At 35.1% G+C, this 21,281-nt stretch overlaps 1 protein-coding gene across 1 annotated transcript in view; it reads right to left on the reverse strand.

The window, feature by feature from the left end:
* Positions 1 to 1,491: 1,491 nt before the first annotated feature.
* The window catches only part of kdr (kinase insert domain receptor (a type III receptor tyrosine kinase)), a 38,036-nt gene continuing 18,246 nt past the window's right edge, over positions 1,492 to 21,281 (reverse strand). The window contains exons 8-30 of the mRNA XM_016294262.1: positions 20,798 to 20,915; positions 20,491 to 20,663; positions 19,987 to 20,143; positions 17,807 to 17,918; positions 17,106 to 17,214; positions 16,660 to 17,001; positions 16,282 to 16,428; positions 14,825 to 14,956; positions 9,673 to 9,779; positions 9,158 to 9,293; positions 8,006 to 8,110; positions 7,803 to 7,916; positions 7,581 to 7,669; positions 7,182 to 7,347; positions 5,937 to 6,028; positions 5,677 to 5,799; positions 5,470 to 5,581; positions 5,267 to 5,366; positions 4,885 to 4,990; positions 2,660 to 2,802; positions 2,274 to 2,358; positions 1,919 to 2,004; positions 1,492 to 1,833 (exon numbers count right to left, since the gene is read on the reverse strand). Of these exons, the coding sequence (XP_016149748.1) occupies positions 1,617 to 1,833; positions 1,919 to 2,004; positions 2,274 to 2,358; positions 2,660 to 2,802; positions 4,885 to 4,990; positions 5,267 to 5,366; positions 5,470 to 5,581; positions 5,677 to 5,799; positions 5,937 to 6,028; positions 7,182 to 7,347; positions 7,581 to 7,669; positions 7,803 to 7,916; positions 8,006 to 8,110; positions 9,158 to 9,293; positions 9,673 to 9,779; positions 14,825 to 14,956; positions 16,282 to 16,428; positions 16,660 to 17,001; positions 17,106 to 17,214; positions 17,807 to 17,918; positions 19,987 to 20,143; positions 20,491 to 20,663; positions 20,798 to 20,915 (3,071 nt within the window). The 3' untranslated portion in view covers positions 1,492 to 1,616. The remainder of the gene's footprint in view (positions 1,834 to 1,918; positions 2,005 to 2,273; positions 2,359 to 2,659; positions 2,803 to 4,884; positions 4,991 to 5,266; positions 5,367 to 5,469; positions 5,582 to 5,676; positions 5,800 to 5,936; positions 6,029 to 7,181; positions 7,348 to 7,580; positions 7,670 to 7,802; positions 7,917 to 8,005; positions 8,111 to 9,157; positions 9,294 to 9,672; positions 9,780 to 14,824; positions 14,957 to 16,281; positions 16,429 to 16,659; positions 17,002 to 17,105; positions 17,215 to 17,806; positions 17,919 to 19,986; positions 20,144 to 20,490; positions 20,664 to 20,797; positions 20,916 to 21,281) is intronic.

Here is a 21,281-nt window from a genome sequence, read left to right on the forward strand (position 1 = left end):
AAAATTCAGACAGACTGTTTGTTGCTTGGGGGAGAACAAGTCTGGTCACGATACGTTTAAAGACAATGCAAAAGATGAAGACAAATAATGGAAAACATTCACACACTCAATTGTCTGACATTCCAGTTGCTATTTCCTGTGCGGTAGGAAGAGGGCATGCCTTTGCTCAGGAAGTGGCGTGGACACACTGAGAGACCACTCTTGCTCCGCAGTCTGTGTAAACATGATTGTATGGCTAAGGCTTTCTCACTCTCCAAACTCCACTGACATTTAGAAGAATAAAACTAAAACATACATCTTATCTGCTCCAAAACACTCTGTTCCAAAACAATATATTACATTTATTTCAAAAAGCGAGTATGATAAAAGAAACAGTTAACAGTACAAATGAGTCAGTGGTTCCTTTACGCATACAATTATGAAAGAAGTGATAATGGTGCACCTCAATCGAAGCTCGACAGCCAATTTATCAGTTTGTTGTTTTTGCAGTCATGCTGCAGTCATGTGGTTGCGATATTATGAGTAATGGCAGGAAAAACCTAATACGGGATGAAAAGTGAGAAGGTTGCTACTCATTTTAGGTAGGAAATTGCCCTTTGGCTGTTCTGTCATGCATGAGCATGAAAGCAAAGTTCACCAAAGAAAAATTTGTCATTTATGCACCTCCATGTTCTTCTAAACCTGTATGACTTTCTAAGAAACAACAAAAAAAAGTTGTAATCTACCAGACAGTGTAAGTGGATGGTGACCAAGGGCTGACAAGCTCCAAAATGGAGCATCATAAAGCATCATAAAGAGCAGCTTGGACACTGTTTTATAAATACCTCATTTTGTGTTTAACAGAAGAAAGAAAGTCAAACAGGATTTAAAAAGACATGAGGGTGAGGAAACGATGTCCAAATTGTAATTTTTGGCTGAACTATTACATTAAAGATAGTTGAAAAAGAAAAATTTCAGTTTCCTCATTTACTCTCCCTCAAGTTTTTCCGAACTTGTATGAGTTTCTGGATGATATTTTGAATGTTGGTAAGCAAATTGCTGGCACCCATTGACTTCCATAGTATTTTTTTCATCCATACTATGGACGTCAATGGCTACAGTCAACTGTTTGGTTACCAACATTCTTCAGAATATCTTTTTTTATGTTCAGCAGAAGAAAGAAACTCACAGGTTTGGAACAACTTGAGGGTGAGTAAAGCCCCGTTCACACCAAGAACAATAACTATAAAGATAACGATATTAGCGTCCACACCAGCGGACAATATCCTCTGTTTATTCTAAGCGCACCCGCGTCTGCCGCTTTAAATAGTAGGATTGATTCTGATTGGGTTTCATTGATTTTATCGTTCATCAGCTGAAAAAAAAATCGTTCTGAAAGTGATTCCAACGATATCGTTTTTCTGTGCCTTTATCGTTATAGCTGTGGTGTGAACTCTGCTATTCTTTAATGTTGAGAAAGATTTTTAGAACTATATCTTTATTGTTATCTTTATAGTTATCATCCTTGGTGTGAACGGGCCTTAAATGATGAAACTGAAATGTTCATTTTTGGCAGAACTACTACATTAAAGTTCTGAATAACATAAAGAGGAAGACTGTTTGAAGTGCTACGGATGTTAAACTGGAGGCGCACTATAACGGACCTCTGCACTGAACTTGTCATTTCTCTTGGGCAGTGGAGGTTTCATCCGAATGTCTCTCTTCAGGATCATCTCCTCGTTGGCGTATATGGGGGCTTCTGCATCATCAGAGTGGTAGCCGGACTGATAGCCGCTGGTCTGATTGGAGGATTCAGATGCTAAAGACTCCTTACTCTTGCATCGCAGTAGCGGGCTGCGGATAAAAGCATGGACGTGTTTATATGATTGTGAAACTGCCTTGGTTTGTAGCTCTGCTGAGATCAGGATGAATGTGTCACCTGAAATGAAGTGGTCTTTGCGCTTGCCGATCCAAAGCTTTCATTTGCTCACGTGACAAGCCCACGCCACAGTCCATGTGACCATTCTGTACAAAGAAAGAGCATTTCAAATTGACAAGTCAAAAATATATTTTTTAAAAATCTAAAAATAAATCTAAAATATTTATAAAATTATAAAATATATAAAAAATATTTCATTTCCTGAATCAACTTGACTTTATTTAATTACACCAATCAAGATAATCTATATTAACTGCAGTGTCATTTTTTTTTGCAGTAAAAATGTCTAATTTCTGCTGAAAGTGTTTTTGGATCATGGTGAGATCCGAGTTGTAGTATTGTAGAGTTTATTTACCATTACAGCAGTGTGCTCTAGGGGAATGTCCACAAAAGTTGTCATACTTATTGGCACACCGCAACTGTCGATCTGCTGTGGGAACCTGTCAGGAAAGGCATGGGTGGGACCATTGTTGCATTAGTTTGTCAAAGGAGAGGTTAAGCACGTTATATCCACAAATGTCAGCTCTTCAATGTTGTGTGAACATAATAAAAGTCAGATAACTGGGGTGGGGATAAGTATCAGTGCTTGCAAGGATATAAATAAATCTAATTCGTTTCAGTCAGTAATCAGATTCGAGTCAGTAATGCCAACAACTGCACACACACACACACACACACACACACACACACACACACACACACACACACAAAACACCAGACAGATAAGTTACTGTAACTAACCCCAGAGGTGGAGCATTGTCATAGTGGAGCTGGGCCTCTTTGTTGCCTGCATTGAAAGCTCTTTTCGACGTCACACTGCGGTGAGGAGCCCCTGATTCCTCTTCCATCTCTCCGTTTGTCAGAGGGATGTAGTCCTTTCCATCCTAAAACACAGGTAACAAATGATAGTTCAATTAAAAGATTTCAATTTTGTTACATTGAACCATGTTCCATTACATGTTGCAAAAGTCACTTTATTCCTATTTTTGTCAATTTCCAATAAAAAATATCTAACCATCCAAATTTACATGAGATGTGAATTTGCATAAGATCTTTTGATCTTACATCTAACTACATTTGTTAATTTTATTTAAAGTTTAAAAAAAGTTTAAAACTTAAAAAAACGGTAACTGAAACAGCAGAAATAAAGTAAGATCAAAATATTAGATACACCTAAAAAAACATTAGTGAAAATGATCAATTTAACCTTGGCAAGTAACTGAAATAAATAAGTTGGAGTACTAAAATTACTAAAACTAAAATAAAAATGTAAGGTGAATAGAAATACAAAAAACTGATATATTAAAATGACAAAAGACACAAAAAATTAAAAACTGAAAATATAAACAAAGCTAGTTCTAAATATTAAGAAATAATATAATAGTATCTATATAATATTAAAATAACACTGGTTTAGGCTTGGCAAACAGTAGAAAACTATTTGCCAATGAAGTAAAGAAAATAATCATTCAAAATATAAATGGAAAAAAATAAAAGACTTAATATATTAATTTACTATATTAAGTAAATGTATCTTATTTTAAAGTATTTTTAAAGGGGTCATATGATGCGATTTAAAATGTTCCTTTCTCTTAGGAGTGTTACAAGCTCTTGGTGCATAAAGAAGATCTGTAAAGTTGCAAAGTCTCAAATCCAAAGATATATTTTTTATAAAAGTTAAGAGTCAGCCACACCTACCTAAAACGGCTCGTTCTAACACACCCCCACATATCTACATCACTATGTGGGAAGATTTGCATAACGCCGCTCAAATGTTCACGCAAAGAAAGAGGGCGTAACTTTTATTCTCACTGTAGTTTTGTTGTTGCCACCGCCATGTCGTAAAGACGCTGTGGGCTTCGTTGTGAAAGCGAAACTACTTTGTTTGGTCTTCTAAAAGAGGACGATATCTGCTTCATCATGCCTGGAGCTGATCCGTGCTGGTTGCTGAGGAAATACTACAAACTTTGCGCTGTGGATCGCCGGATCGGCTTTCACCGTGGACGAAGCGGAGTCCAGCCCGGAGTCATCACATGTCCTTCCGGACGCTCCTTCGTCGAAATCGCCGGCCGTGCCATTCTCAAGCCGCCACCTCTGCTCATTGTAGGCCGCGGTGTGTGTCACTGTTTCGTTGTGAAAGCGAAACTACTTTGTTTGGCCTTCCAAAAATGGACACGACTAGAAATCCGTGGTTAAGTTGTATTTACAACACTGTTCCAGAACACTTCAACCCAAATATACAGATGTGTGCAGCACATTTTATGGAGGACTGTTTCCTGATCCTGGTAGAGTAGACTACAATGCCGGCTGTTCTGACGTTTTTTATATTTAAAGAGTTTTTATATTTTATATATTTAAAGCGAGTATTTTGGGCAGTGTAGAGTAGTGCTTGTTGTTTGTCATTTCTCCGAAATGCAGACATGGTTTTATGTTTACGCGGCGCGATGCAACGCAACACGTAAAAAGACAGTATAAGTCATTATAATCATTAATTATGGCCCCACTGGATGCAACGAATGCCTCGTTTATAATGGGTTTTCATGTTTTTGAATCATCGCTCCGGCCTGACAGGGTATCATCACAATATGGTGAAGGGCGTAACATTTCTGTCACACGCTTGAGGTATTCGGTCAATCACAATGCACTGGATAGCTGGCCAATCACAGCACACCTCACTTTTCAGAACGATGAGCTTTGAAAAAATCGTCGCGTTTCAGAAAGGCAGGGCATAGAGGAGAAACAATAATGTACAGTATGTGGAAAATTATGTGTTTTTTTAACCTTAAACTGCATAAACACATTTCATTACACCAAATACACCAAATAATGTTATTTTTAGCAGCATCATATGACCCCTTTAATGTAAAGCAAGACAACGTAATTATAGTTATTTATTTCGCTATGTATGTCTCAATTACTAAAAAAACATGAATGAGACAAAACATATACTTGGAGTCAAGTCTAACCTGTTGAGCACTAGCTTGTAGCAGATTGCCTAGATGCTCGACTAATTGAGTAAAGGTTGGCCTGTCTTTAGGTCGATCAAGCCAGCAGTCCAGCATGGTCTGGTATCTGGAAGAATTTCACAACAACAAGGAAGAGATGGGGTTGATTACATTTTCAGGATTCAGTCAGTTGCCACATCTCTTATTTCAATAATAAGAATAAGGTCCATCTGCTATGTAAACAAAACTAAATTAAACAAAATTGTAGGTACTACTACTTATGCCCATTTTCCACCGGAAACACTATGACTAGTATCGCCAGGACTACAAAAACCTAAAACAACTGCTTGTTTCCACAGACCTTCAATTTTACGGCAAGATTAAAAGTGTGAAGTATATTTACATCTCAGGTGTGGCATAGTCTGGAGCTCTCATTCTGGTTCCCTCCTTTAGTCGCCTGCAGAAAGACTCATCAATGCACACACCTGGGTATGGAGACGCACCTGCACCAAAAATGATGGGCCATGAGGACGAGTCAGCCTATTATAGTAGGTTTATGCTGTCTAATAAGCTCAGTGTTCATGTTAATATCAAATATTGTGTTACCAAGTGAGAAGATCTCCCAGAGCAGCACACCAAATGACCAAACATCACTCTGTGTGGTGTACACGCGGTCAAAGATGGTCTCAGGAGCCATCCACTTGAGAGGAAGACGAGCCTGTGATGATAAAAAGGAAATGCTCAAGTATAAATGAGTCTATTTCGCTGAACAGCTGAAATCAAGCTGTCTGTGTGTGTAGTAAGAGTCCTCACATCTCCTTTGCGGACGTAATCAGGGTCTTTATAAACGTCTCTGGCCAGCCCAAAGTCACATATCTTTACCACGTTGTTTTCAGAGAGTAAGATGTTTCTGGCTGCCAAGTCCCGGTGGATACACTACAAACACAAAGTAGCATTATGACTGAAGCAATCATCTTGAATGAATTGTAAACATTAACGAACAAAGTACACACACACACACACACACACACACATACACACAAGCAGACCATGGTCATGTGTTTCAGTTTTACCTTTCGAGAGGCTAGGAACTCCATGCCTTTTGTCACCTGGAAACTATAGCTGATGAGATCCTCCATCGTCAGGTGATCCCAGTCTGAACTCTCTATACATGAGCAGATGATACATAATACATTTTTTTTACTATGAAGATTTTAGGTTAATATTTACTGTATGTATATGTGTAAAACAAAGTGTTTATTTTGTGTGCTGTAAATATTTTTTGCATTCATTTGTTTTATTAATTCATTAATTTGATTTTTTTTATATAATTATATATATATATATTTTTTTTTTTTTTTATCAAATTAATGAATTATATATATGTTTTTATTTTTTAATTTACAGTGTGATGAATTCGTATTTAAAAGTATTTTGCATTCATTTGTTTTATTAATTCATTAATTTGATTTTTTTTATATAATTATATATATATATATTTTTTTTTTTTTTATCAAATTAATGAATTATATATATGTTTTTATTTTTTAATTTACAGTGTGATGAATTCGTATTTAAAAGTATTTAAAAATATTCCATATATTTTTGCAAATAATGTGAGCTCATTTAAGCTGCCTAATAATTAGAAGAATTATTAATAAAATAATTATGCCGCTTGTTTATTTTTTTTATTCTGCAGTTAATTTTATTTGTACTTATTTTTAATTTATAGTGTGACAAATACATTTTTACAAATATTCCATTTATTTTCTCAAATAATATGAGCTCATTAAGCTGCCTAATAATTAAAAGAATCATTAATAATATTAAAATAATTTAACTGTTTATTTGCGTATGTATTTATTATTGAAAAAAATATTTTAAAATTTAGAGTGAGACAAATTAATATTTAAAAGTACAAAAATTCCCTGTAGGTTTTTAAATAATGAGCTCATTAAAGCTGCTTAATAATTAGAATAATTACTATTATTTTAGTTTTATATTCTAATAGAGAATATATCTTGAATCTTACATTAGGCTACATTTGGTAATATGTTTTTTAAAGTAAAAAAAAAAGTTTAGAACAATTAAAATTGTTTTCGGTGACTGAAATAAAGCTGAAATAATGTCAAATCAAAATATTTGATCAACTTAAAACTTTAAAAACATTGGCAACTAACTGAAATAAATAAGTTGGAGTAAAAGATGAATAGAAATACAAAAACTGATATATTAAAATGACAAAAACACATAAAAATGTGCCATTTTATCTCCATCCAGATACAGTGCAGAGTATCCAACAGACTAATATACAGTACCTTGTTCATCCTGCAGCTGGGTCGTGGTCTGTTCTCCCATCCTGGTGCACATGGCAGTACCAGTGCAGACGTCCAGCCGAGTGCTGGTTCCCAGACCCAGATCCCCCTCATGCAAATCCTCTTCCTGCTGCACCTCCCTCCTGCACGGCATCCGTGGCGTTCGCTTCTGAGAAACACAACACGTGTGGATCAGTTTCCGTTGTTGTCAGGGCCAAGAAGTACCAACATATCAGGTACAGTTCATAACACCTTCAAACTTGAACAACATTTAAAGGCCTTACAGTTGGCTTATGTCTTACATAAGGCACCCGAATCAATCTGACCACATCAGAGCTGAGATCTTCAAAACCACATCACAGCCTGATTTTACTAGTTGCACTAGGTAATGATGGAATTTACCTTGTAGGGACTGTACTCTCCTCGCTTGCTTTTTAAATAGCTGGAGAGGTTACCATGTTTACAGTACTCAACAATCACCATCAAGGGTCCTAAAGTAGGAAAGAAAGAGAGGAAGAAGAAGAAAGGCCTTTAATGTGGGCACACGCGTTCTTCTCAACAATGCACAACCACTTTGTGGCATTTCTGACTTTTTTTTTTTTAGGGTTTTAAAGGGATACTCACCTCCTGGTTTGGTGCAGGCTCCTAGAAGGTTGACCACATTGAGATGGTGACCAATATGGATGAGGATCTTCAGCTCAGACATCAGAGCGCGGTACTCACTGGTGGTAGCGCCCTCTGTTGGAGATTGATAATGCTGCTGTCAGTTGTGTTATGAAAGATATGTGCAGTCAGTTTATTAAGGCCAGTGAACAGATGCCTCATACCCTTGAGCATCTTCACTGCTACTGTAGTACAGGTGGTGGCCTTCTCAATACCATATGCGGTCGCCTCCACAACTTGACCAAATGCCCCTCTGCCCAGCGGCTCTCCTGGAAAGCATAGTAGTACACATTTGTGAACACTTAATATATATATTGTGTATTGTATATAATATATTGTGCAAATATTTTAGCTGCTCCAGAGGTTAAATTGAGACTTTAAAGATGTCAGAAGCCAAAAATCTGATGGTGATTTTAGGCAAGTTATGATATGCTTACCTCTCCATCCCCAAGAAGAAAAAATATGCATAATATGTTCCATAACATTTTGACACCTCGTTATAATGGTAGGCTACTAAATATATGTATTTGCTTACATTAGAAAACAAAGAAAAACTAAATGATAATTCAAAATTAAATATACACAAATGCAAGTAAATCTAGATAATATAGATAAATATATAAGAACAGATAATATATATATATATATATATATATAGATAAAATAAATAAATAAATAAAACATATTAATACAGATAAATATATTAAAATATATATATATAAATATCACTTAAGTATATACATATAGTATATATGTATTATGTATATACATAATATAGTATATATGTATATACATATAGTCCAATGATATGATTCTTGCTTGTGATTAATCCTAAAATCAAAACCATATTCCAATTAACCAACAACTAACTAACAAAATAAATAAATGTTATATAGAGAAATAAAAAACATATCACTGAATGTGTTACATAGTATACTTTGGTCCAGTGGTACAATTCTTGCATTTGATGTTAGTAGTCCCAGATTTAAATGCAGATTCCAATTAACCAGTTAACAAACAAGCAAATAAATGCTACTCCAAATCAATAGATAGTAAAATATTTTCTGTTCTAGACAAACATATTGCATATTACAAGGTCTTCCATTAACAAAAGGGAGTTCATGTAATGAACTAATTGCGTTGAACAAGTACACTCATTAAATGAAGACAGAATGTTTCTATTGAATATATATACTTTTTTTTTAATCAAAAGTACTGGAAAGCCATTCCATATTGGTCCTAGTTAATTTAACCTGGATATTTATGTTTTTTTATAATTATTATTGGTTTATTTCTCACGTTCAGCCAAGTCTCACCTAGCTTCAGTCTGTCACGTGGGAATTCCCACTTGTTTGCATCATAGGTCAGTCTCTCACAGTGCTCATTCATTGGCATATCATCTGAGTCCAGAATGATTGACAGGTAGCCAGTTTTCAGATCTCCTTCATTAGGCTGCGGGAGAGGAAAGAGGTAGGGATGGAAAGTGTGAGCATGACTGAATGACAAACACACAGTGAAGACCTCCAACATTGTCCAGCTTGAGTATCCCAGAATCAAGCCCTCATTATAAAGACACCCACTAATGAGTTACTGGAAGCCACTATCATACTCAGAGGCAGAATTAAGGCTGGGGTACAGCAGGACTTGGGCCCACGGCTGGCCGGTGTACGTGACGCATCGCAGCAGAATGTTGGCTGAGCATACAATAGAGACGACGTAAGCCGAATCCGGGTAGTCAATTTTGATCAGTCAGGAGAGCGAAGTGTGCGCCTGTGCATGAAAAAGAGAGAGGGGAAGCAAACGAGGAAAAGGGAAAGAGATGGAATGTTACCCGCTTCCTATTACGGATGACGAAGACGATGAGGAGCCAGAGGATCATGGCGATGACCACGGCACCAATAGGCATGATCAATTCCACATTCATCTTTTCTTCTGCACCTGTGAGATGGGTCACATGATCAATCAGACATCACAAAAAAAGATGACAAAAAGATACAAGATTAAACCAAAATTGAGTAGGTAGGTAGGTAGGTAGGTAGATAGATAGATAGATAGATAGATAGATAGATAGATAGATAGATAGATAGATAGATAGATAGATAGATAGATAGATAGATAGATAGATAGATAGATAGATAGATAGATTGATTGATTGATTGACTGATAGACAAATAAGATTTAACCAAAATTGAATAGATCGATAGATAGATAGAGATAGATAGATAGATAAGATTTAACCAAAATTTAGTAGATAGATAGATAGATAGATAGATAGATAGATAGATAGATAGATAGATAGATAGATAGATAGATAGATAGATAAGATTTAACCAAAATTGAGTATAGATAGATAGATAAGATTTAACAAAAATTGAGTAGATAGATAGATAGATAGATAGATAGATAGATAGATAGATAGATAGATAGATAGATAGATTTAACCAAATTTGAGTAGATAGATAGATAGATAGATAGATAGATAGATAGATAGATGGATAGATAGATAGATAGATAGATAGATAGATAGATAGATAGATAGATAGATAGATAGATAGATAGATAGATAGATAGATAAGATTTAACCAAAACTGATTAGACAGACAGACTGACTGACAGACTGACTGATTGATTGATTGACAAATAAGATTTAACCAAAATTGAATAGATAGATAGATAGATAGATAGATAGATAGATAGATAGATAGATAGATAGATAGATAGATAGATAGATAGATAGATAGATAGATAGATAGATACATCATACCAACTTTAAATATTATTTTAATAAATATTAATATTAAATACATGACATGAATTGACATCTGTGGTACAAAAAAAATGTGAAAAGTCCTATTGAACTAGATAAATATATTATTTTTTCGGAGAGGAGCTGGAAAAATGCCTCTTCATTTTATATTAATAGCAAAGGGAGGCACAAATTGCCTGGAAGAACCTAGTTTACAGGAAATATTTGTGTGCTGCTGGGTGTGCTTTCATGGCTACAAGAGCAAGGAATGTGAATTGTTTGCTGACCTGATATTTCATCCAATCAAACTAAGACCAACAAGAACCAAATCACATTAGATGAAAAGTACCATGTTCTCTTTTCTATATTAGAACATGCAACTGCTCAGTGGATCACTACATGATTTAGTTGATTTCTTTCTCTCTTCCTATCTTTTACTCTTTGTGGGAACAGTTAACGTTTCTTGTTGCGACAGTCAGGCGACAGTCGCCTTTGCAGTGACAACAAGAAACAGTGATGCCGAGAAACGAGTCACGTACACACTGAGCATGTCTCTGTTATTTGTGTGCCTTTGCGCTCTCTGTCCTTTATGTGTGTGAGGCAAGAGGCGGAACCATACAGAGATGTACGTGACTGGGAAAAATGTGTGTGACAGAGAGTGATAGAGAGAGAGAGAGGGTGGGACGCCCCTCTCTTCTTTTGTGTTCTGGGATTTTGCTTTGTTTTCTTTAAGCACTCCCTAAAGGATGTACACTAACAGAGCCCCCTTCCTGACAGACTAAAAAGAGAGCTATTTTTGCCACAAGGCCTTGATTACAACAAAATCTCAATGAGGCAAAAAGTCAGTGGGAGACTGAGACAAACTACTGCGAATCTACCTGCCGTCTTTTGGTATAAAACTACGGTTCAAACGTTTTATTTTTTTAAGAAATTGATCATTTTATTGAGCAAAGATACATTCAATTTATCAAAAGTGAAAGTAAAAACATTTATAATGTTACAAAAGATTTATATTTTAAATAAATGCTTTTCTTTTGTTTTCAACATTGATAATAATAAGAAAACTTACTTGTATATAAATTATACTTATAAATTATATTTAAAAATATATTAAAATAGAAAACCGTTATTTTAAAATTAAACATTATTACTGTTTTTACTGTATTTTTCTATCAAATAAATGATGCCTCTGTAAGCATAAGAGGATTCTTTCAAAAACAATTTACATTAATGTATTGCACAACTTCACAGAAAAAAAATGTTTAGGTCCAACTGCCCTTTTTTAAAAACTGCAAACCAATAAAATAAATAAATCAAGTAATGAGTTTTGTTTACACACTCACCATCTACAGTGATACGAGCCTCGTGAGAGTCACAGCCTTGCTGGTTACACGCCGTACATATGTAAAGACCACTGTCCTCTTTTTTCACCCGTTGGATGGTTAAGACACGATTTGACCGTTTCAGAATCACACCTGACAACAGAAATGCATGAACATTACTGTCACTGTAAAAAATGTTTTGTCAGGTAGCCTAATTAATGTGTTTCATGGCATAACATCTAAACTGGTTTTACTCAAATCAATAAATATTATTTAATATCAATGAATACACTTGACTACAACAGATTATAATTCATTAAGGGTCAGACAGACATAGCTTCTCAAGGTAACAATTGCCTATTACAACTTTATACAGTGTATTACCAAAAAAATTAATCAATATTTAATTTGTGTGACATGCAGTAACAGCAGCACTATAATTGATATCACTCTTTTTGTTTGCTCTGTTGGAACCCAGATCTAAATGAACAGGTAGCTATTAGACATTTGGAATATTCATCTCAAAAATGAAGGGAAAAGAAAACTAATCACCTCTCAGAGTTTCTGCTGTTCATTTTGTCTGTAAAGCACACTAAAACTGATTTTTTTTTTTTATTAAGAGATTCAGCTTAACAAAACAATAAATTAATTTCTTCTCAATCCTGAGAATTGTGGTCAAACAAAAAGAGTTCAGAGTTGAGTTACGATTATTTAAAATCAGATTTGCCTCCAACATGTGAACTGATATCCTCCAAGTAAATTGATTCATAGTATAAAGGTACAAAATCTGAATCTGTGGCCATTATATGCAACATGATTTTCTGTGAAATCTGTAAACTCCAACTATTCAAAATCTGCATTTGGCAACCAGTGCTGACTCATCAACAGTGTTATTTTAGTATTATTTATATACTATTATAATATTTTTTCATATTTTGAATTACCTTTTTATTTTCATTATAGCTTTTTTTCAGTTTTTTTCAGCAACATTTCTCATTTTCTTTCTAATATTCCTATTTTTTTTAAGTTGTTAATCTAATATTTATCTTAATTTAAATGCAAACGGCAAAAATCCATGCAAAAGCTGTGTAGTGTATTCCAACCCTAAGGCAACTGCAAATGATAGATAGATAGATAGATTGATAGATAGATAGATAGATAGATTGATTGATTGATTGACTGATAGACAAATAAGATTTAACCAAAATTGAATAGATCGATAGATAGATAGAGATAGATAGATAGATAAGATTTAACCAAAATTTATTAGATAGATAGACTGACTGACAGACTGACTGATTGATTGATTGACAAATAAGATTTAACCAAAATTGAATAGATAGATAGATAGATAGATAGATAGATAGATAGATAGATAGATAGATAGATAAGATTTAACCAAAACTGATTAGACAGACAGACTGACTGACAGACTGATTGATTGACTGATAGACAAATAAGATTTAACCAAAATTGAATAGATCGATAGATAGATAGAGATAGATAGATAGATAAGATTTAACCAAAATTTATTAGATAGATAGATAGATAGATAGATAGATAGATAGATAGATAGATAGATAGATCATACCAACTTTAAATATTATTTTAATAAATATTAATATTAAATACATGACATGAATTGACATCTGTGGCACAAAAAAATGTGAAAAGTCCTATTGAACTAGATAAATATATTATTTTTTCGGAGAGGAGCTGGAAAAATGCCTCTTCATTTTATATTAATAGCAAAGGGAGGCACAAATTGCCTGGAAGAACCTAGTTTACAGGAAATATTTGTGTGCTGCTGGGTGTGCTTTCATGGCTACAAGAGCAAGGAATGTGAATTGTTTGCTGACCTGATATTTCATCCAATCAAACTAAGACCAACAAGAACCAAATCACATTAGATGAAAAGTACCATGTTCTCTTTTCTATATTAGAACATGCAACTGCTCAGTGGATCACTACATGATTTAGTTGATTTCTTTCTCTCTTCCTATCTTTTACTCTTTGTGGGAACAGTTAACGTTTCTTGTTGCGACAGTCAGGCGACAGTCGCCTTTGCAGTGACAACAAGAAACAGTGATGCCGAGAAACGAGTCACGTACACACTGAGCATGTCTCTGTTATTTGTGTGCCTTTGCGCTCTCTGTCCTTTATGTGTGTGAGGCAAGAGGCGGAACCATACAGAGATGTACGTGACTGGGAAAAATGTGTGTGACAGAGAGTGATAGAGAGAGAGAGAGGGTGGGACGCCCCTCTCTTCTTTTGTGTTCTGGGATTTTGCTTTGTTTTCTTTAAGCACTCCCTAAAGGATGTACACTAACAGAGCCCCCTTCCTGACAGACTAAAAAGAGAGCTATTTTTGCCACAAGGCCTTGATTACAACAAAATCTCAATGAGGCAAAAAGTCAGTGGGAGACTGAGACAAACTACTGCGAATCTACCTGCCGTCTTTTGGTATAAAACTACGGTTCAAACGTTTTATTTTTTTAAGAAATTGATCATTTTATTGAGCAAAGATACATTCAATTTATCAAAAGTGAAAGTAAAAACATTTATAATGTTACAAAAGATTTATATTTTAAATAAATGCTTTTCTTTTGTTTTCAACATTGATAATAATAAGAAAACTTACTTGTATATAAATTATACTTATAAATTATATTTAAAAATATATTAAAATAGAAAACCGTTATTTTAAAATTAAACATTATTACTGTTTTTACTGTATTTTTCTATCAAATAAATGATGCCTCTGTAAGCATAAGAGGATTCTTTCAAAAACAATTTACATTAATGTATTGCACAACTTCACAGAAAAAAAATGTTTAGGTCCAACTGCCCTTTTTTAAAAACTGCAAACCAATAAAATAAATAAATCAAGTAATGAGTTTTGTTTACACACTCACCATCTACAGTAATACGAGCCTCGTGAGAGTCACAGCCTTGCTGGTTACACGCCGTACATATGTAAAGACCACTGTCCTCTTTTTTCACCCGTTGGATGGTTAAGACACGATTTGACCGTTTCAGAATCACACCTGACAACAGAAATGCATGAACATTACTGTCACTGTAAAAAATGTTTTGTCAGGTAGCCTAATTAATGTGTTTCATGGCATAACATCTAAACTGGTTTTACTCAAATCAATAAATATTATTTAATATCAATGAATACACTTGACTACAACAGATTATAATTCATTAAGGGTCAGACAGACATAGCTTCTCAAGGTAACAATTGCCTATTACAACTTTATACAGTGTATTACCAAAAAAATTAATCAATATTTAATTTGTGTGACATGCAGTAACAGCAGCACTATAATTGATATCACTCTTTTTGTTTGCTCTGTTGGAACCCAGATCTAAATGAACAGGTAGCTATTAGACATTTGGAATATTCATCTCAAAAATGAAGGGAAAAGAAAACTAATCACCTCTCAGAGTTTCTGCTGTTCATTTTGTCTGTAAAGCACACTAAAACTGATTTTTTTTTTTTATTAAGAGATTCAGCTTAACAAAACAATAAATTAATTTCTTCTCAATCCTGAGAATTGTGGTCAAACAAAAAGAGTTCAGAGTTGAGTTACGATTATTTAAAATCAGATTTGCCTCCAACATGTGAACTGATATCCTCCAAGTAAATTGATTCATAGTATAAAGGTACAAAATCTGAATCTGTGGCCATTATATGCAACATGATTTTCTGTGAAATCTGTAAACTCCAACTATTCAAAATCTGCATTTGGCAACCAGTGCTGACTCATCAAATTAAGAGATTCAGCTTAACAAAACAATAAATTAATTTCTTCTCAATCCTGAGAATTGTGGTCAAACAAAAAGAGTTCAGAGTTGAGTTACGATTATTTAAAATCAGATTTGCCTCCAACATGTGAACTGATATCCTCCGAGTAAATTGATTCATAGTATAAAGGTACAAAATCTGAATCTGTGGCCATTATATGCAACATGATTTTCTGTGAAATCTGTCAACTCCAACTATTCAAAATCTGCATTTGGCAACCAGTGCTGACTCATCAACAGTGTTATTTTAGTATTATTTATATACTATTATAATATTTTTTCATATTTTGAATTACCTTTTTATTTTCATTATAGCTTTTTTTCAGTTTTTTTCAGCAACATTTCTCATTTTCTTTCTAATATTCCTATTTTTTTTAAGTTGTTAATCTAATATTTATCTTAATTTAAATGCAAACGGCAAAAATCCATGCAAAAGCTGTGTAGTGTATTCCAACCCTAAGGCAACTGCAAATTGATTATTGCTGCGGATATAGAGAGAGTTGTTTATTCTTGCACCTATAATATATTTGTACTTCTATAGAGGTTTTACGTTGCTCACCTGATCCCTCCATGACGGTCTGGTTGTCTTTAGTCCAAACTACACTAGGGGTTGGTGTGCCAGACACTTCACACACTAGAGTAGTAGAGTCGCTTACATTCACTCTCTGGTCAGTCAGATTGGTCACAATTCTCGACATCTCAAGAGCTGCAGAAACATATAAACTGATCTGTGATGTACATTCAAGCTTGTGCAAGATTTCTGCAGTATGTCCCATCTGAACATATGCAAACTGAGCAATGCAACTAAATATAGTCTATTAAGTGTGCAATTTCTGCACCACTAGCATCACCAACAAATGAAATTACACAAATAATGACTGTTTTCAAACAAGTCTCAAACAAGTAAAAATCACTCAATGTAAAGCTATGGACTAACCTCTGAGTCTGAGGTTGTGAAGTAAGCAGGTTCTCTCACTGGTGCCCACGTTCTCCACTTGGCAAGCGTACAGGCCTTGGTCCATCAATGTGGCATTGGGTATGGGCAGGTCCAGTGTTGCATTGGTGCCCTGCAGGCCTGATATGGTGATATTGGTCTGGTGGAGAGGTGACAGGGTAAGGGTATCACAGGGCACGGCTGCTGGAGAGGCATCAGGGTTGGCTATGTTTGTTACCCGATACCAACGCAAGTTATACAGCAGTCGATCGGCTACACAGTGCATTACCACATCCTCTCCCTCAATAGGATTGCTGGAGGGGAGGACACTTAGGTTGAGGAAACCTGTGATGAAGACAAACATCAAAAGTTCAGATTTGACCACTTCTTAAATTTTAATTGCAGTTATTTAAGTTGGGATGTAGAGTGAAGACTGTGTCAGCACTCACGAGCTACTTGAAACACAATGACCCGCTCTTCTATTCCCATCTTATTGGAAGCAATGCACCTGTAGAGAGCATGATCAACTGCTTTCTGGATCTTCAGTGTGCTGATGGTCTATTGGAGAACAGCAGATCATCAAAACAGTATCGAAGGCAATGGATGATTTAAAAAATATATTATAGTCAGATTCACCAAGAATAACCATTAATGCAGTGTGGTCCAAAAGTCTCAAATCACTAGTGAAAATGCTTCTCCTCTGCATTTTCATTACAAATTTGGGTGAATAGTTCAATTGAAAAATGTATGTAAATTTAGAAATGGTTTGTGCCTCTTTTGCTTTAATGAAAGCGAAACCCGTGAACTTAACAAGTGTGCTTAAAATCTGATGATCATGTTCTCCAGCATCATTGTGATGATCCACAGACCATCTTAAGCTTCAAATATTTGACCATCTTACAAATCGCTTCATGCTGTACATTCACTTATTTGATTAGTGACCTAGAAATAGTGCAGAATCTTATTTATTTTACAGTACATTCTAACATTTCTTTGCTTCACATTTATTGCCAGGTTTAAATTAGATTTTGAATCATATTCTCAGACTTTTGGACCCAGCAGTATATTTTGTGTTTAGAAATAGCTTTTTGCATGTTCAAAGCCTGAGCTGAATACAGCACACTGGCACTCTACTGGAATTGATGTTTACCTTAAGAGAGCGTTCAATGACAGATGTGGGGCTGATGATGGGGTTTTTCCCAGTGTTGTTTGATATCTCCCTCCACTTGTCACACTTAATCACAATTTGGTCTGACTTAGGTCTGTGAATAACACATAATAATATGATTTACCAGTTTTTTTGCAGTCAAAAAAATCTCGTAAAATATTAAAAAGTAAAGCAGTAACTATCTACACATCTCCAGCAGGAACAGAAAACACCACACGAAATCAACAACAACAACAATGCACCTATTATTACCCGTCTAAATTTAGACCATCCTATAACAGACTCCGTTCCTCTCTTATTCCACTTCTGGGCCACACATATTTATGAGCAATAGGAATTATTATAAATGTCAGGTTTAGACTTGGGTTGGACATCAGCACCTCATGTAGGTCAGCCATGGGAGACGAGACAGAGCGGAAAAGGGAAAAAGAGATGGAAAAAAGGACAAACACAAAAATAGGACACATAAAAGCTGTAATGAAAGGTGAGAGCGAGGGTGAACTCTTGTTAGTAGGACGCAGTGACAGACATTGTGTTATTTTCATGTTTGATCAAGGACACGGGATTTGAATGCGTCTGCTTTTAGAACAGCAGGAAGTTGTGATGAGGACTACGGAAGTAGGTGAGGGTGCAATCTGAAGATAAGGCTTGCGTGATGCCTGGCCCTAAATGCTCATTACATGATCACAACATCCTTGGAAGTGATGTTCTGTGAATGCAGGCTGCCAATCAAAGTCACGATTCAACCAAAGCTCACTGAAACTGATTTCTTAGTATAGCAGATCTCTCTCATACTGGCTGCCCAATCACAACAGTCGTTTCAGGATGAATGCCCATTTAGAGCACAACGTGCCAATGAATTGCACTGTGGGACACACTTAAACACCAGGAACAAATATGCCTGCACAATTCTGATACATCTTCTCTTGGAATAAAAATGCCAAAGCACTGAGCAAACAAGGACATGCAAACATTCTCATTCCATGCTTATTTGTCAGCAAAACAATGACTAATGATATTATCATCAACTTAACACAGTTACTGGCTTCCCCACACAAATACAGGAAAAATATTAAATTTTTTGTTTTTAGTTAACTTTTTAAATGTTGCCATTTAGAGAGTATGATTTTGACAGGTTTTGCTACAGGCAAATGCAGATTTGTTTGGTTTCTGCTGCCTCCTAGTAGCAAGCTGTTTGTGAGGTCAAGAGGAAATTCTGTTTTTGCTGTGATATACGTGTTTTAGCATTTGCATTATATTTCTTCCAGATGAATGTACAAATGAAAAATATCATGAATAGATTTGTCATACAAGAGAAATGTTTACAGTAATACAGGTGCATCTCAATAAATTTGAATGTCGTGGAAAAGGACTGGATTTATTTCAGTAATTCAACTCAAATTGTGAAAGTCGTGTATTAAATAAATTCAATGCACACAGACTGAAGTAGTTTAAGTCTTTAGTTCTTTTAATTGTGATGATTTTGGCTCACATTTAACAAAAACCCACCAATTCACTATCTCAACAAATTAGAATATGGTGACATGCCAATCAGCTAATCAATGCAAAACACCTGCAAAGGTTTCCTGAGCCTTCAAAATGGTCTCTCAGTTTCACAATCATGGGGAAGACTGCTGATCTGACAGTTGTCCAGAAGACAATCGAGCAGATATAAAAATACAGAAAAGAGAGAAAAGAGAGAACAAGAAAGAAACATACTCTACATACAGTATGTTTGGGTATACTGGTGTATGTACACTATATCACACACAAGATATTAGATTTTTTTCTCATGATATAGTACAATATGATTAAAGAGAAAATAAGCAGTTTGCACTGAAGCAAAAATAATATGTTGGTAAAACACTAACAAAAATAATGCATGTGTGTATAAACTGTAAAATGTGGCATGTGCAATCAATCTTCACATCATTTTACTTCCCTAACCTAATTAAATCAGGATAATTGAGTTATACTAATTAATATTTTTAATAAATTTACTTGAAAAAAAAAACAGTTCATTTTGATGTTACCACATGAATGACACGTTTATCTGACATTAAGTTTCTATTTTTAACAGTTTACATTCTTGGCTGTATTACACAGGTTACATTTGAAGCAAAACAAGAACATTGCATCAAATCATGTGACATAAGACTTACAGAAATCTGACTGGGCAGTCCTCTCTTGGCATCCACTGCCATTGTATTGTGACAGGGCTGGATCCTCCGCTAGCTGTGCATCTGAGTGTAGGGCTACTGCCGTACATGTGAACATCTCGATCCAACGGCACTTCCTTCTCAAAGATCTTAGGGTGAACTGTACATATAAACACACAAGTTAACAGACTAATACAGAAGAGAAGAGAAGAGAAGAGAAGAGAAGAGAAGAGAAGAGAAGAGACGAGACGAGACGAGACGAGACGAGACGAGAAGAGAAGAGAAGAGAAGAGAAGAGAAGAGAAGAGAAGAGAAGAGAAGAGAAGAGATTCACTACCAAGAGAAGAGAAGAGAAGAGAAGAGAAGAGAAGAGAAGAGAAGAGAAGAGAAGAGAAGAGAAGAGAAGAGAAGAGAAGAGAAGAGAAGAGAAGAGAAGAGAAGAGAAGAGAAGAGAAGAGAAGAGAAGAGAAGAGAAGAGAAGAGAAGAGAAGAGAAGAGATTCACTACCATTAACCAACAGTTGAAATGTTCTTCTCTGCTCCTCCTTGGTAATCTTATTTGTCATGACAACAGTGTAATTCCCAGCATCCTTCTCTGTAACCCCATATATAGTAAGAGATCCTCTGTTGGGCTTCATTCTGTACTCATCCTTCCACTCTATCTGCTGATCATTCTTATACCTGGATGGACAAGAGTGAAAAGTTCAGTCTGACTTACACAAAATCCTAATCTATTCTTTATAGGTACTTTTAATATAATATAATATAATATAACATAACATAACATAACATAATATAGTATAGTAATCACTTACCACTTGACAGAGGGCTCTGGATAAGCATAATATTTAACCAGGATTTTTGCCTCTTCCTGGCCAGCAGTTGCTTCCACAGTCTGCAACATCTGATCATTGAGCGCTATAAATGGTTTCTCTGAAATATCAATTGATATGTTAGCATAATGCATTAAAACATTGTTTTATGTATTATTGTATTATTTGTATTGTAAAACATGTGGTCTTTATGCTATCTATGCCAGCAGCATATAACTGGCTTAGGTGTGCCAGCAGCACTGAAATATAGATGCTTTCACTGATATAATGTGCTCTTTTGTTTAAAGGGGTAGTTCACCCAAAAATGAAAATTCTGTCATTAATTACTCACCCTAATTACTCAACTGTAATGTTATGAAGCTGTTACGAAATGCTTTTTGTGCGCAAAGAAAACAAAAATAACAGCTTTATTCAACGACATCTTTTCTGGGTCAGTCTGCCGTCATTCACAAGAGTACCGCGACAA

This window comes from Sinocyclocheilus grahami, unplaced genomic scaffold (assembly GCF_001515645.1).
Source record: "Sinocyclocheilus grahami isolate Dianchi unplaced genomic scaffold, SAMN03320097.WGS_v1.1 scaffold314.1, whole genome shotgun sequence".
Classification (NCBI taxonomy): domain Eukaryota; kingdom Metazoa; phylum Chordata; class Actinopteri; order Cypriniformes; family Cyprinidae; genus Sinocyclocheilus; species Sinocyclocheilus grahami.